At 48.3% G+C, this 16,971-nt stretch overlaps 1 protein-coding gene across 2 annotated transcripts in view; it reads left to right on the forward strand.

Moving 5' to 3' along the window:
• KLHL3 (kelch like family member 3) overlaps positions 1 to 16,971 on the forward strand; it is a 574,547-nt gene that overhangs the window by 149,856 nt on the left and 407,720 nt on the right. For both annotated transcript variants that reach the window (XM_078653303.1, XM_078653304.1), the window contains exon 3: positions 15,138 to 15,244. In XM_078653303.1, coding sequence (XP_078509429.1) covers positions 15,138 to 15,244 — 107 coding nt within the window. The remainder of the gene's footprint in view (positions 1 to 15,137; positions 15,245 to 16,971) is intronic.

The raw sequence follows: 16,971 nt of genomic DNA on the forward strand, positions 1-16,971 counted from the left end.
GGCCGCTGTCCACATCGGCCGTCTCTTCTATTACCCCTCCATCCCTCCCGGGGGAATGGTCAGGTGTGAGGCCTCCCAGTGATCAGCATTTCCTATGGAAGGAGCTGAGCGTGTCGTCCCATAAAGTTGCTATTGGGAACTGTCGCAAACCTGCTGTCTCCTCATTGCGGAGGACAATGCTTTCTGCCCTTGCCCAGTTATCTAGGGAGGCGCGCCAGTGTTGTGCTAGGGGTGGAGTTGTGTGTTTCCAATGTTTGGTGAGCAGTCTTTTGGCTGCGATGAGGCCAAGGTCCCAGAAACGGGAGGGGACTCTGTTAAGGGTGGTCCTCTTGTAGAGGCCCAGTAGGCATGCCTCCCATGTGTGCGGTATCAACATGGCCGTGCATCGCTCGAGGATCAGCAGCACCGACCTCCAGTATGTTCGTATCTGTGGACAGTGCCACAGCATGTGTAGTAGGTCCGCTCCATGAAGCGCGCATCTCGGGCAGCTAGCTGTGGCACCTGGGAAATATTGGTTGATTCTGTCTGGCGAGAGGTATGCCCTGTGCAATATGTAGAATTGAATCACCTTAAAGCGTGCATTGCGGGGGACGTTTTTGGGGCTAGCTAGCACCATCGCCCACTCCTTGTCCGTCCAGTCCCTCCCCCTGTCGGTTGCCCATTTGTCACGCAGAGGTTGGAGAGTATGCTGTGTGTGTGACAATAAAGCTTGAGTCAACCAATGTATCACATGTGAACCCTCCCCCATGACATGTAGGTGTTGTATCAATTGATGTGTGGGGGGCTCAGCAGTGATGTTTCCCCACCGTCTTGTGTATGCCGCCACTATGGAGGCGTGTTGTAAGAACTGTCCCGCCGGGATGCCCGTGTCGCTGACCAGCGTCGCAAAGGGGATTAGAGTACCGTCGGTGTACAAATCAGCCATGGTGTCTACTCCCGAGCGCGTCCAGGGTTCCAGTGCGGTTTCCGTGACAACTGTTGTTGTCTTGGGGGTGCCCAGAAGCGGGAGCGCTGGGGCGTACGGTGTAACATGTTTAGTGAGTCTTAGGCTTCTGGCGAAGCACTTCACAGCCACGTCTACATGTATCTGTTGGCGGTTCTTCACGCGCGCTAGTGGGTGGAATAGTGAATGTATCTGCAGGAGGGAAAGCGAGTCCGCGGATGTGGCCATGTCTTCCAGATTCCTACCCGAGAGCCAGGCCGTCACCCACTGCAGTTGCGCCGCTAGTTAGTAGAGCTCTAGGTTGGGTACTGCTAAGCCACCTGCCTCGACTGGTGCGCACAATTTGCTCAGCGCCACTCTGGGCCTGCCGGTGTTCCAGATCAGTTCCCTCATCAACGCTTCTAATTCCTCAAATGCGCGGGCCGGGACGTACACCGGGATGTTTGCGTAGTAGTATAGGAGTCTGGGTAGCACTATCATTTTCGTCAGTGTCACTCTGCTCGGTACATTGAGCGGGAGAGTTTTCCAAAATGCCACCTGCGACCTGATGGACGTGACAGCGCGTGTCAGGTTGCCATCTAGGATATCCGGGAGCGTCCTGTATATGTATATCCCCAGATACTTGAATGTGGTATCGTGCCATGGCAGCTGTTCGCCATTGATTCTGATCCCGGGGTCCTGGATGTCAGGTGCAAATGAATACGCTCCCGATTTGGCCCAGTTCACCTTGAGACCCGACATGGTCTCAAAGGTTCGGAAGATGTCAGAGAGGTCCGGTGGCAGGTCGGTGAGGTCTTTGAAGTACAGAAGCAAGTCGTCAGCGTAGAGCGAGACGACGTGCGTGCCATCTGCTAGCGGCATGCCCCAGTTCGCACCACCGCTGCGCAATATCTCAGCGAGGGGTTCTATTGCCAGCGAGAAGAGCAGTGGGGACAGAGGGCAGCCTTGCCTGGTGCCGCGTCTGACCTTAATGGTGTCGGATAATAGCCTACCAGTGCGGACGCGGACCTCGGGGCTCCTGTATAGCAGTCCGACCAATTCGATGTAGTCATCTCCTAGGTCGAATTTGCGCAGTACTGCCAGCAGATAAGGCCACTCGACCGAATCAAATGCTTTTTCGAGATCAAGAATTAGGCATCCCGACCTTGGCCATCTTCGTGTCGCGTACTCCTGTATCCGGAACAGCCTTCTGATGTTATGGGAGGTACACCTAGTGGGCACGAAGCCGTTCTGGTCGCTGTGCACCAGGGGGGGCACCAGTGGCGCTAATCGTCTGGCCAGGGCCGACGCTAGGATTTTGTAATCCGTATTCAGGAGCGCTAGGGGCCTGTACGATCCTAGGAGCGAGGCATCACGACCCGGTTTCAGAAGTGACACCAATGTCCCCTCATTCATGGACTGGGGCAGGGCTAAGTCGTCCAGTGCCGCCGAGTACACCCTGAGGAGCTCCGGTATCAAGATGTCGGAGCAAGCTTTATAATATTCGGCCGGCAGTCCATCCGGTCCAGGGGCCTTGCCGTTCGAGAGGGCAGAGATGGCATCGCGCAGCTCGTCCGCCACCAGTGGCGACCCAAGGTCGTCACGTTGGTCCCCTGTGAGGGCAGGCAGCGCGACCCCATCTAGGTAATCTGCAATGTTCGGATGCGGGTTTGATAGGCGCGACCTGTACAGCGCTTGATAGTGCGCTACAAAGGCTTCGTGGACCTTCGCTTGGGTGTATACCATAGGGCCAGCAGGTGAGTGTATCGCTGTCACGGGTGTAGTCCGCTCTTCTCGCTGTATCAGCCAAGCCAGCAGTTTGCCGGGCTTGTCGCCGGTGTGATGTGTGCGGGCCGAGTGTGCCGTGTAGTTAACATGTTTCAGCTTGTCCATCAGCCTGTCATGCTCCGCACGCGTGTCTAGTAATCTGGCGTCATCGCCTTCAGCTGCTTCCTGTTCCGCCTGCAACAGGTCTGTCTCTAGGCGCCTCAGATCTGCTTCTAACCGACGTCGCGAGAGAGCCTGTGTGCCCAGACACTGTCCCCTGAGGACCACTTTGAATGCGTCCCATTCTATCTGCGGGGTCGATGCCGTGCCAGTGTTGTCCTCAAAATATTGTGCCGTTTGTGCGCTAATGGAGCCTCGAAACTGGCCATCTAATAGTAGGTCGGGTTGGAGCCGCCAAGTAGGTGCCGGGGGTTGGGGGCAGTCCCATGCCAGACTCAGAGTGTGAGGGTTGTGGTCAGAGTGTGTGCGCCCCATATAGCAGGTGTCCGTTACGTGTGGCAGGATCTCACTGGTGACCATGTACCTATCTAGGCGTACGTGTAAAGCGTGTGCCCCGGAATAGAACAAATAGGTTCTGGTGTGCGGATTGCGACTGTGCCACGCATCCTGCAGGTCCCATTGTGCGGACCACGCCTGAAGGGTGCCCGCCGCAGTCTGTGCGTGTGAGTTGGGTGGCGGGGGGTGAGATCGGTCCAGGGCCAAATCTAATATGCTGTTGTAGTCCCCACCCAGCACCCACGGGGTACCATGCCAGGGAGCCAACGTGGCAGACAACTGTGCAAGGCAAGCCGCCAGGCCCGTGTTGGGCGCCTACACCGAAGCCAGCACCAGCGGGCTCCCGTCCAACCTGCCATGGACCACCACAAATCTCCCTCCGGGATCGACATGTGTGTCCAGCGTCGTCCATGGAGTGCCCGGTCTGACCCATACTAGTGTCCCCTTAGCATACGAAGAGTATCGCGTGGCGTACAGTTGCCCCCACCATCGGCGGCGTAGAGTGCAGGTTTCCGAGTCACTGAGGTGCGTTTCTTGTAAGAGGGCAATTTGTATGTGGTGGCGTTTGAGATATGAATAGATTTGGTAACGGCGGGATGGTGTGTGCATACCCCTGACATTCCATGTGCATATCTTAGTGGCAGACATTACAGTTTCTCAACAGTTTCCCGCTTCCCGTCCTCCCAACGCCCCACCCCGGGTCCCACATCCTCAACAAGCAGTCGCTACCAGTACCACCCATCAGTATCTTGGCCGTGGCCACATTCCATAGCAATAGGGGGGGGGGAAGGGAAAAACACAACTAATGAAACAAAGAGCCATTGAACATGGTGAACGTATAGAATACCAAAAGGTCGGGTGCGGAACGCGCTCCCGTCCATACTCTCGAGGAGAGCAACAATGTCTAAGTCAAAAGGGGGCAGGTGTGCAAAGCGCACCGTGACCGTGGTACCGAGCCAACAAGGTTGTTACATGGAGGTCCTCCGCCTTCCCGGGAGGTATGTAGCAGTCCAGACCATCTTTGCATACAGGGGCCCCCATACACACATATATCAATGCACTATACTTTACGTGTCCCAGGGTGGCGGTTGCCAGGGATGACTTCTCCGGGTGCGTGTGTCGGTTAGATGCGAGCATCTGGGGCGTGCCCGAGGGCCATAGTCACTGGGGAGGCCCCAGGCGTGCACCCCCGTCGCGTATTGTGTGTAGATCCGACGCTGCTAGTTGTCGATGAGAGTGACCCTCGTGCTCACGGGGTTAAGTCACTGGTCGTCCAGTCCACAATGTCTGTTGGGGTGCCTCTCGGCACAAGTCCACGGAAGAGCAGGCCTTGTGGTGCATTCAACTTATATAGTCCGCCGTCTGGGGCGTGACATCGGTCTTTCCTCCGAGCCTTGTGAGTCCGGTACACCATAGATGGCCTCATCGTCGCTCGGGGGGGTCCTGTTGGCTGCCACCCGCTGTCTCGCTCTGTGCAGGGGAACGGCTCAATTCCATCACCAGTCGGAGTGCGTCTTGTTTCTCCTTCTGCATGGCGCCTTCCTGGGGGGGTGTCCCCGCCGCCCCTCTTGTATTGGGCTGTGAGTTCCGGCGTGGTCTGCGTCTCCTCCGGGCGCCCCCATTATGTCGCCTGGGCATGGGACCCGCCGCAGGTTTGGGGTCCGTATCTGTGCCGTTGTCTAGCCACGTTTCCACTTCGGTGGTGTCAGTGAAGAAGTGGGTTCGCTCTCCAGCCACCACTCTCAATTTTGCGGGAAATAGAAGAGAGTACTGCAGGCCCTGCTGTCGTAGGCGCCTTTTCACTGCCAGGAAATCGTGTCGCTGCCTCTGCACTTGTACAGTGTAGTCCGGGAAGAACATCACTGACGCATTATCAATCCGGATCTCCTGAAGTTTGCACGTTTCCCGCAGGATGGAATGTCAGTCTCTATAATTCAGTATTCGGAGCAGCATGGGCCTCGGGTTGGATCCTGTCGCTAGTGGCTTAGTGGGGACACGGTGTGTGCGTTCCATCACAAAGTGCGGTGAGAGTGTCCCCTCCGGTAGCAGTCCTCGCAGCCATTGTTCCATGTGCTCCTCCGGGTCCCTCCCTTCCCATTTCTCCGGGACCCCAACGAGTCGCACGTTGTTCCTTCGTGCCCTGCCTTCCGCATTTTCCGCCCTCTCTTCCAGAAACTCCACCCTATTCAGTAGGTCCTGGATGTGCCTAGTCGATTGGCTGGTCTGAGGTCGAAGTTCCTTCACGTCGTTTTCCAGGGACACGGTGCGGTCAGCCAGTTTCTTGTGGTCCGCTCTCAAGTGCGTCAAGTCTATGACCACGCTGTCTATTTTGGTGGCTAGTGAGGTGCGGGTGAGTTGGATGGATTCTTCCAGGCGTTCCATGGCTGCTAACATGGTGTCTAGTTTCGCCGACGTTTGATCCGGGTCAATGCTCTTCCCAGGTTTGTCCATCTTGCCCTTGGAGTTGGCACCACCAGTTCCGGTTCGGGTTCTGGGTCTGTTAGACATCTGTGCCGGGGCGCAGGCACATCCAATGCAGCAGGGCTCGTCCTCAATGGGCGAGTTAGAGTGGATTTTCAGGTCTGTCCCGTGGAGGTTGCGGCCAGGAGGAGGGCAGCCGTCCGGTCTTGGGTCGTGGCTCATATATAATGCAATGTCCTGCGTCTGGTGGGTCACCGCCGCCTCGTGGGTGTGCAGCTCAGATTCTGTCTCCTCCCCTCAGGAGTATCCCGGGCGCGCCGGTTGGTTCCTCAGGTGCTTGCGCGCCACATGAGGTGCAGCTGGCGTTGGGGGGGGGGGCACTGCGGGCGTCTTGTCCGCTCTCCCGACACGTCCGGGCTTCCCCCTGTCTTGGGCGGCGGTGCCCCTTCGTCGCGTTCTGGCGGCGGGCGTGTTCACTGTCCCCAGGGGCATCCACCAGCCACTGCGCCCTGGCCGCGTTCCCAGTCCTAGCCACTTTTGTTACTCAGGCCTCCGCCGCTCACCTCTGTTATTCGCGCGGCCTGTCCGTGTCCTCCGAGGGGTGGGTGCTCACTTGGGTCACCGCCAGGACCAGCCGCCTTTCTTCTGACGCGGAGGGGGTCGTCTCCGTGTCCTCGGCCCCCAGACTCTGGCTCCCCAGGTAGCGTCCCGCAATCTCCCCGCGCCACTCAGCTGCGCAGACGTCGGGGTTGGCAGAATGGGCGAGTCCGTCTCGGTAGTTGGCCCGTGAGAGGCCTAGGGTGCTTTGGCCGATCAATCAGGCTGGTGTTGCGGGCATCGCAGGCAGGCCGCACTTCCGGGCCTGTTGGAAGCAGGGAAGCCTCGGACTGTCCTGTGCGCACGGCGAGTGTGGGAGCGGCGTGTGCGGCCGCGGCTCTGCAAAATGTCCGGTGCAGGTCGGGTTCACCGATCGACCTCAAAGTCGGCGGGGGTGTAGGTGTTGGTCCCCCACTGCAGCGCCGGTGATTTTCGGCGGGCTGCGGGCAGTGGTTTGCAGGATAACTGCGCCGGGAAGGGGAGCTCGGCACGGAGCTCTACCCGGAGGCGTCCATGGCGGTCGCGTGCCGCAAAAATACTGCAGTTATAAGGACTAGCAGGAGAGAGCAAGCTTGCCATAGGGGTGAGGAACTAACGGAACACTTGAGTAATCATAATCTAATTAACGTTGTGGATATTTCTGCCTCAGCAAATAATAACTCTATCGAGCCGACATGTAGAGGAGGGGGTAGTGCCGCCACCATTGACTATGCTTTTATTTCCCCTGCCCTTGATGACTGTTTACTGAGAGCCAAAGTTATTCCTATCACCCATTGTGACCATAATCCATTTAAAACAGTGCTGAGACTGTACCCCAGGCCAACATATAAAACTGAATGTGGTGCCAGGAATCTAACATCCTCCGCAGACAATCTAAGATTGGCTTGGCGAGGTGTTAATAATACCGACTTGCTCCATTCGATGGCAAAGGAGAACCAGAGTCTCATTGACTCCTGTTTGTCAGCACAGGACCCTAACCCGAGGTAATCAGTGCCTTTATTAACCCCTTCCATGCTCCCGTCGGCTGTTGGGAGCACTCCCTCCCCAATGCTGCGCACGACCAATGGCCGACGCAGCCCCGCCCACCCTTTAGAATGCCCACACCGTGGCGGAAAAACCGCAGCGGTTAAGGCGTTAAACTTTGTAAGGCCATAAAATCTATACTACTAAAACCCATTAACGTTGCACAACGCAGACCCAGATGGTTTAACAGCGAGTGTTCAGTGGCCAATAGACAGTTCCGCAAGGCTCTGTCAATTAATCCAAGGTGTCACCAAGTTATTAAATCACTTAGGCAGAGGTATAAGTTATCCATTTTTAATAGGAAGGACGATTTACTAAAAGAACGCTGGGATACTCTTGCCAATTCCGCCAGTTTAATGAATGGGACTACATTCTGGGCTGCTGTCAAGGATTTGAGATCAATGGGTAACTCACTGACCCCGATAAGTTGTAATATAATCAGTGAGGCATGGGAAGCTCATTTTTCCATGATTTATACAGCCCCGGTACAAGATGAAGATCCCTCTGAGCACAGGGCTCCCACTGGGATATTAACCGCATCGCTGCTAGAGTGATTCCCCTGCTGTGCTGGACAGCAATAAAAACGGGTGTGGTCATGACGAGCTCAGCTCGTCATGAGCACAGGAGCACTGTACTGCATGACGAGCTTAGCTCCTCATGAGCATGGAAGGGGTTAATATCACCATCTGAAGTTGAGGAAGCCATCCAAAAGAGCCTGGGTAACAAAGCTGCAGGTCCTGATGGGTTACCTCTTGATCTTATCAAGTATAAACCTGACTTTTGGGCGCTGCTTTTGCTAAAAGTTTTTAATAATTTAACCAATGCCCCGCTACCAAGTACGTGGTTAACAAGTATTATTGTTCCGATTTTTAAAAAGGGTGATCGCTAACAACCTAGCTGTTACAGACCGATCTCCCTGATAGATAACACCCTGAAAATTTTAGGTACAGTTTTATATAATAAAATTAAAACACAGACGGAGGAAAATCATATTTTACAATCATGTCAAATGGGATTCAGGAGTAAAGTAGGCACAAATGAACAATGCGTAAATCTTAATTTAATTATCTGTAAATATACCATAGCCCAGCGATCCCCAATATACCATGGACCTATCCTCCGCTTTTGATTTTGTTAACTGGTCATGATTATGGTCCATTCTCTTAGAATATGGTTTAGATGAGGGCCTAGTATATTTTTTTGCCTACTTACATAAGGACCTGAAAGCCTGGGTTAAGATCAATAATCGTGGCGAGGTTTCCAACGATATTAAAGTTTGCAGAGGGGTCAGGCAGGGTTGCGTCCTCTCCCCTCTTCTTTTTATTATATATATATTAATAATGTACATAAATCATTGATAGCGCTCACTAATGACGTTCCTAGAGTTAATGGCAATATACTCGCAGTGCTATTATATGCTGATGATGCTGTCTTAATGGGCCGCACACCCAATGCCCTATGCATTTTAGTGTGGGGTTTCGTTGATTTTATGGCCAGTTTAGATCTGTTCACTAATTAAAAACAATCCTTCATAATGGCTTGTGGACCAAGAAAGCACTCTCTAAACTCTATTTCCGTGGGCCATCAAAAATTACAATGCACTAGCACTTTTTATTACCTAGGGCTAGTCTTTGCTGCGAATGACTCTTGGTCTGATCATGTAGCGTATTGCAGTTCTCTAAGGCTACCAATTTGAATCTTAGCCCCTGTCCTCTTCGGTCAGGGGAGACTATCTTCGCAATAAAAAATAAAAAAATCTCAGTGCAACCTATGGCACAGAGGTTTGGGGCTTTTCAAAGTGTCACAGTATTCAGCGCGAGGAAAACCGATTTTGCAGGAAACTGTTGGGTGTACCAATCTCCACGTCTCAATATGTCGGCCATAGTGAATTGAAATTACACTACATTGAAGACTTCATAAAGGCCCGACCGCCCGCCCGCCCTATTCTGGTTAGCAATTTGGAAAAATCCAGCAGCGTCTCTTACAAGAGAGATATTAGGAGAATGTCTTAAGTGCGAGAAGGGAGTGGACATTCTGTGGCTTGCCGTGGTGAGCCAGAGCCTAACTGGTGTTGACTATGACCAGCTCTTTTCAAGCCCAAACAAAATAGGTACTGTAAACAAGCATTTGCAATGCAATAGGTCTCGCATTAGGAAAGTTTGAGCTATTGGTATTGTAAATGACACATTTTTTATTTATGTTTTGTTTTTTAAAATAGCGAAAATAATAGCTTTGTCATTTACAATGCCAATAGTTATAACTTTCGCAAATGTGACATCTATATCATTTGTAACGCAATGTGTTGTATTTACGTGACTTACATGTTTTGATATTACAAATAACAATGGCTTTACATTTTTTTAAGATAATTAATACTTAAATAAAAGTTATTGTAATTTATAATGGCTATAGCTTAAACTTTTGTAAATAACTTTTGTGAAGATTATGTTTAGTGTATTTTATTGTGACGAAAATCCCAGAAAAGAAGTGACATATTAACATCTTTTTGTTACATTTGCAATAAAGCTTGAAACATTGAGAGAACATATTTGAACCAGTTGTTGTTGAATGGTTGCACAGATTGATGCTGTGGTGGTGCTGAGTGATGTTGTGATGGCGAACGAGTGATGCTGTGGCGTTCCGTGATGCTGTGGTAGCGCATAGGGATGTTGTGGTGCCCCTGAGTGATGCTGTGGTGCCGGTGAGTGATGCTGTATGCTATGCTATATTTTGTTTTTCTATCCTAGGTTTTGTTTTGCTATGCTATGTTTTGCTATCCTATGCTTTGATATGCTATGCTGTGTTTTGTTATGCTATGCTATGGTTTGCTATGCTATGCTATGTTTTGCTATGCTATGCTTTGTTATGCTATGCTATGTTTTGTTATGATATGCTATGTTTTGTTGTGTTTTATTATGCTATGCGTTGTTTTGCTATGCTATGTTTTGTTATGCTATGTTTTGTTGTGTTTGGTATGCTATGCTATGTTTTGCTATGCTATTATATGTTTTGTTTTGCTATGCTGTTTTGTTGTGTTTTGTTAAGCTATGTTTTGTTGTGTTTTGCTATGCTATGTTTTGTTGTGTTTTGCTATGTTTTGTTATGCTATGTGTTATTGTGTTTTGTTATGCTATGTTTTATGTTATGCTATGTTTTGTTATGCTATGCTATGTTTTGTTTTGCTATCCTATGCTTTGTTTTGTTATGCTATGCTATGTTTAGTTTTGCTGTCCTATGCTTTGTTTTGTTATGCTATGTTTTGTTGTGTTTTGCTATGCTATGCTTTATGCTATCCTATATTTTGTTATGCTATGTTTTGTTGTTTTGTATTATGCTATGCTTTGTTTTGCTATGTTTTTTATGCTATGTTTTGTTATGCTATGTTTTGTTATGCTATGTTTTGTTATGCTATGTTTTGTTATGCTATGTTTTGTTATGCTATGCTTTGTTATGCTATGCTTTGTTATGCTATGTTTTGTTATGCTATGCTAAGCTTTGTTTTGTTGTGCTATGCTATGTTTTGTTGTGCTATGCTATGTTTTGTTGTGTTTTGTTATGCTATGCTGTGTTTTGCTATGCTTTGTTTTGCTATGCTATGTTTTGTTATGTATGCTATGTTTTGTTGTGTTTTGCTATGTTTTGTTATGCTATGCTTTGTTTTGCTATGTTCTGCTATGTTTTGTTGTGTTTTGTTCTGCTATGTTTTGTTGTGTTTTGTTATGCTATGCTATGTTTTACTATGCTATGTTTTGTTTTGCTATTCTTTGTTATGCTATGTTTTGTTATGCTATGTTTTGTTGTGTTTTGTTATGCTATGCTTTGTTGTGTTTTGCTATGCTATGTTTTTTGTTATGCTATGTTTTGTTTTGCTATCCTATGCTTTGTTTTGTTATGCTATATTTTGCTATCCTATGCTTTGTTTTGTTATGCTATGCTATGTTTTGTTGTGTTTTGCTATGTTTTGTTATGCTATGCTTTGTTTTGCTATGTTCTGCTATGTTTTGTTGTGTTTTGTTCTGCTATGTTTTGTTGTGTTTTGTTATGCTATGCTATGTTTTACTATGCTATGTTTTGTTTTGCTATTCTTTGTTATGCTATGTTTTGTTATGCTATGTTTTGTTGTGTTTTGTTATGCTATGCTTTGTTGTGTTTTGCTATGCTATGTTTTTTGTTATGCTATGTTTTGTTTTGCTATCCTATGCTTTGTTTTGTTATGCTATATTTTGCTATCCTATGCTTTGTTTTGTTATGCTATGCTATGTTTTGCTATCCTATGCTTTTTTTGTTATGCTATGCTATGCTGTGTTTTGTTATGCTATGTTTTGTTATGCTATGCTGGTGAGGGAGGGTGAGGGAGGGTGAGGGTGAGGGTGAGGGCGGGTGAGGGTGAGGGCGTGTGAGGGTGAGTGACGGTGAGAGGGTTGTGAGGGTGTGTGAGGGTGTGTGAGGGTGAGGGGGTGTGAGGGTGGGTGAGGGTGGGTGAGGGTGTGAGGGTGGGTGAGGGGGTGTGAGGGTGGGTGAGGGGGTGTGAGGGTGAGTGAGGTGGTGTGAGGGTGAGAGGGGTGAGATGGTGGTGAGGGTGGGTGAGGGTGAGGGTGGGTGAGGGTGAGGGTGGGTGAGGGTGAGGGTGTGTGAGGGAGAGAGGGTTGTGAGTGAGGGTGGGTGAGGGTGAGTGAGGGTGGGTGATGGTGGGTGAGGGTGGGTGAGGGTGAGTGAGGGTGTGGGTGGGTGAGGGTTGTGAGGGAGAGAGGGTGGGTGAGGGTGAGTGAGGGTGGGTGAGGGTGGGTGAGGGTGAATGAGGGTGAGTGAGGGTGTGTGAGGGTGAGGGTGAGGGTGGGTGAGGGTGAGGGTGTGTGAGGGAGAGAGGGTTGTGAGTGAGGGTGGGTGAGGGTGAGTGAGGGTGGGTGAGGGTGGGTGAGGGTGAGTGAGGTTGTGGGTGGGTGAGGGTTGTGAGGGAGAGAGGGTGGGTGAGGGTGGGTGAGGGTGGGTGAGGGTGAGTGAGGGTGAGTGAGGGTGTGTGAGGGTGTGTGAGGGTGAGGGGGTGTGTGGGTGAGGGGGTGAGGAGAGTAAAGAGACGTGGAGAGGTGGTGGTGGGAAGCATGAGAACAGTAGTGACATGTGTATCATATTAGTACATATTTGATCAGGTCAATTTAGATAGGAAACGGAAGGTACAGGAGAGTGCAAACGTTATTGGATGGAATATTGGGTGTGAAGATGGAGTGACATAGGCCTTCAACCATGTAGAAGTTATATAGACAACATCAGAAGGAGGTATATGGACAGCAACAAAGTACATGACGGAAAAAACATATTGACATTACATTAAGGTTATACATTCATAGGTTGCATTTTGATAATATATATCCGCGTGATTTGTGTTGCGAGTGGTCGCAAAGAAATTATTTAGGAGTGCGGCAGATTTCATGTAAGGTTCAAGAGGTTTTCCAAGCGCATGGAGTGGAAGGGGCGCGTTAAAACATTTGTGCCCGAGCATTAGGAAAAAAGAGAGGGAAGCAATATGCGGCAGTAATCACGTTCAACAGTTGATTACGATGAATCAATAAAAACGTTGGTGACAAGAGATAGAAGTGTTGCAGAGAAAGAGCATGTCAGAAAAGATGCCGCATGTGGCATAACAAGCAGAAATTTAAACGGACGTAGCCATATATTTACAGTTTGTTGTTTTCCTGATGTAGGATCCAAAGGTGGGCGGGGTGAGCATCGAGATGGGAGAAGGGGAAGAAGAGCGAGACTGATTAAGACGGGGATACTTGAACACTATGCCGTATACAAAGGAGGAAAGTAAGCACTAATCAAGCGTCCACGGTGCACTTGCGGGCAGAGAGATAGTGTCAATAAACTATCACAAAGGTTTATAACAGCACATAAGTGCAGGAGTCATGCATGAGCCGGGATACGTAAACAATATGCCGTTTACGAAGAAGGAAAGGGAGCACTACTCAAGCATCCACGGTGTACTTGCGGGCAGAGATATATTGTAATAAAACGATCACAAACGTTTAAAACACATAAGTGCAGGAGTCATGCATGAGCCGTCGTTAAATTATCAAAGCCGAGTGGTAGATTGTTCGGGTAAGTGTTATGGGTGCATTTTTGTGAGTGACGATTGTTATGTGGTATCTTAACGAGAAATTCCAAAAGGGTGCTGCTTCAATAGGGTCGTGAGAGGGCAAGTCAAATATTGGGCTGGTAGGATTTTGTGCCGTGATGGTAGGCGCATTTGTGCAAGAATAACGGCTAGGTATGGGCATTGTATAGTCAGCTTACTAAAAGGGATCGTGTGGAAGGTGAGGTTATTCTAAGAGGGAGTAATAGTTTAGTGCGGGCAGGGAGGGTGTTGCGGCTAGGTGCGGGCAGTAATCGTGCAAACGGTGAGTTTGGTAATGTGAGCAATTACAAACAAGCTCTCGGCATTGCTGTGGGGGGGAGCAGGAGCGCATTCCTTACAAGTCTGATGCGTGGGGCGGGGGAGCTGCAGCCTTTGAAGTCTGATTGGGGGTAGCGGCAGCCTTTGAAGTATGATGCCGAGGCACAGACAAATGGCGGTGTGTGACGTGGCTGGCCTCGTGCACGCGCCTGTCTCACATGAACTGTCTAATCCGGCGCTTTGCAGATTTTTCGGACAGCTTACTAGAATCTCGCCAGAGCAATGCGCAAGCGCATTGGCTCAGAGAGACCTAACAAAAAAGCCCTCCGGACAGCACTATACACACACTGCAGTGAGACAAGACTTGATAGAGAGTCAAAGAACCTACTGTTGCAAATTGTATGACTATTGAGCACACTTTGTACTTGCCGCCTAGTTAACTTACAAAACCCATATGCCGCTGGGAGAGGGGACTCCTCTTCTGTTTAAGGGCTGGCACAGTAAAATTCTCGCTCTGTTTCTCCCCTCGGGTACAATGCCAAACTAGACTCCTTGCCATGCCTGTGTGTTGGCTGGAGTGGACAAACGACAATACACTTTTTCTTTTTCTTCAAGTTCAATAAAAAAATAGGCGAAATGGCTTTTAATACTGTTTTTAAAAAAGAATTTCACCTGTTCATCTAGAAGCTGCATATAGGAATATACTCAATCTGGAAGATGACCAACTAGTTTTTCGAGTGGGCACTTTTCTGAAAATTGTTCCCGCAACACGATGTGCACTTTATGAAGAATGTTTTATTGCACTGGCTTTTTATATCGTCATTATGACAACAACGAATTGAGCTGGCTCCTTTTTTTGAAAACTGCTGTATGTGTTTTTAACAATTTTCTTACTTGTGAATAATGTTTTTGTTGAACTTGTTTTATATTATTATCATGTTTATTATGAATTTGTGTATTTGAATTTGATTTCATGCGATTCACACTTTTATGGATATGGTTTTTATCCGAATAAAGAAATCTAATCAAATCGAATTACATACTGCTCAGAGCAGGTGGTAAATAGTAGCATTAATACCCAGGGAAATTGAAATTCCATACGGCATTTGATCAGGAGAAACTGAATCCACAGTCATTTCCCATTCTGTGGGGATTTCTCATAGTTGCACAGTACTAGCAGGGTGCTTCTTCATGGTACCGGTATTTACCTGTGTGGAGTTTGTACTGTGCCAGTACCGTTCAACTCTTAATCAGGCCCTAAAGCTTTACTGCTTATGCAGCTGAGATCCATACGAACGAGACATTGATCTTGGGACTTGGCTAAAGGACACCTTTACCTTCCTGTGCTCAAATTTAGTAGACTCTGAAATAGCTCACAAAGGGCCTATTTGGTTGACTCTTTCTACTCTTTTCTCATTCGGTAAGTTCTGCAAGTCTTTCAATAGTACTTTGCTTCCAATGCATTTGAAAAACTTTGTTTTCTTCTTTCTTCTTTTTCAGTAAAAAAATGCTTTGTGATGTAGTAATTGTGGCAGAAGATGTGGAGATTGATGCCCACCGTGTTGTCCTAGCAGCCTGCAGTCCATATTTCTGTGCGATGTTTACAGGTACCTTTTCTTCATAAGAAAATGTTATTGTTTTGGTGAAAGGAAAGATTTTAATTCAATAGGCTAAAATATACAGTAAATTATTATTTAGAGGGACCGATTACTGATGAAGGGGTGGTCCATATTTGCTGTCTGTAACAAATCAACGTCCTAGTTTTATCCTTCTTAGGTTTCGCACAAATCTGATAACCTGTATGTTGGCATACCCATCAGGAATATTCTCACCCTATGATCTTCCTCCCTGTCATGGTGTATCCACCCAATTTAATTGGCACATTGGCTTCTTTTGTATGCGGATTATCGTAAAAGATTTATACTCACTATTATGTGCAGATATGGTTTTAGGCAATGTCGCCCAGGACTGTTCATTTTAAAATCATTACCTGACTTCTATATTTGTTATAGTATAGCTTACTTTTTATGTCTTGCCTGGAAAACCAGGAGATTATCTATTAACTGAGTATGAAATGTACATTTTATCTTATACATAATAGCTGATTTTTAGGTCTCGCCTGTCAATGCACATGCGCATTGAGCGAAGCGAGACTATAGGGGCTTAAACAGAGTTTAACCATCCTGCGATTCCATGGGGATTCCATGCAGTGCCTGTGAAAAGCAAGCTCAATGCGCAAGCGCATTGACATAAAAAGCGCGTGCACATCAAAGCGACAAGCCTCCCTCCCACGGCCATCCCTAGCGTGCGCAGCGCCTCAGGCATTTCTCCTCCCCTAATTTACTCACTGCCCACGGCTTTCACTCTCCCCTCACGCGCACTTTAACACCCATGTCCTCGTCTCTCTCCCATTGGCTCTACAGTTATAGCACGCTCTTTTCAGCTGACTCACACCGGCTTTCTCTTCAGCACGCTATCACGCAGTTCCCAGCCTCTCTCCCATTGGCTCTTCAGTTATTGCACGCTGTTTTTTCTCTCCAGCACGCTATCACACAGTTCCCAGCCTCTCTCCCATTGGCTCTTCAGTTATTGCACGCTGTTTTTTCTCTCCAGCACGCGATCAGGCAGTTCCCAGCCCCTCTCCCATTGGCTCTTCAGTTATTGCACGCTTTTTTCTGGTCACTCGCGTTGATTACAGCACCTTTCTCTCTAACACGCTATCATATAAGATGTTAAAACTGGTCAATTTAAATACAAATCATTTTTGCTACATATTCTTTTAATGTTTTCCTCTGCTTCTAGGAACTTTTGCAAATATTGTTGAAAAACAGTTTGCGTTTGTTTAAATCATCTCCAAAAGGGAATATATGTATCTCTTTCAAAGGAGATTTTGAGGGTGGGCATATGACCTACCAGTACCATCTTTTTTCATGAACCCGGCAATAGACCGTTCCACTTGCTGTTGTGGTTAACATACTTAAACTGTAGAGGAGGCTGTTCTTGAAGAAAACAGGATTGGGTTTTGACTTTCTGACGACTACCACTTATTCTCCGATGTCACAATTTTATGTGCGATTGTAAGGTGGATGATCACTTCCAGGGGTTGTAATTGAGTTGAGGCCTCCGGTTCCCTTAACATTATCCGGTATGATGTTTTATCCAGCTTGGGAATGGAGAATGCCCTCTGTTTATTGAATAATCAATGTCATTGCTGTTTTTCCAATCTGCTTTGTGGCATCTGTATGCTAACTGTGGTTCTTCTGTTGTTGAAGAGAAGCAAGTAATCATAAAGTATTTTAAAAATTAGATCACTTTTTCAAAGTCATCATCGTTG

Source organism: Lissotriton helveticus, chromosome 7, assembly GCF_964261635.1.
Source record: "Lissotriton helveticus chromosome 7, aLisHel1.1, whole genome shotgun sequence".
Lineage (NCBI taxonomy): Eukaryota > Metazoa > Chordata > Amphibia > Caudata > Salamandridae > Lissotriton > Lissotriton helveticus.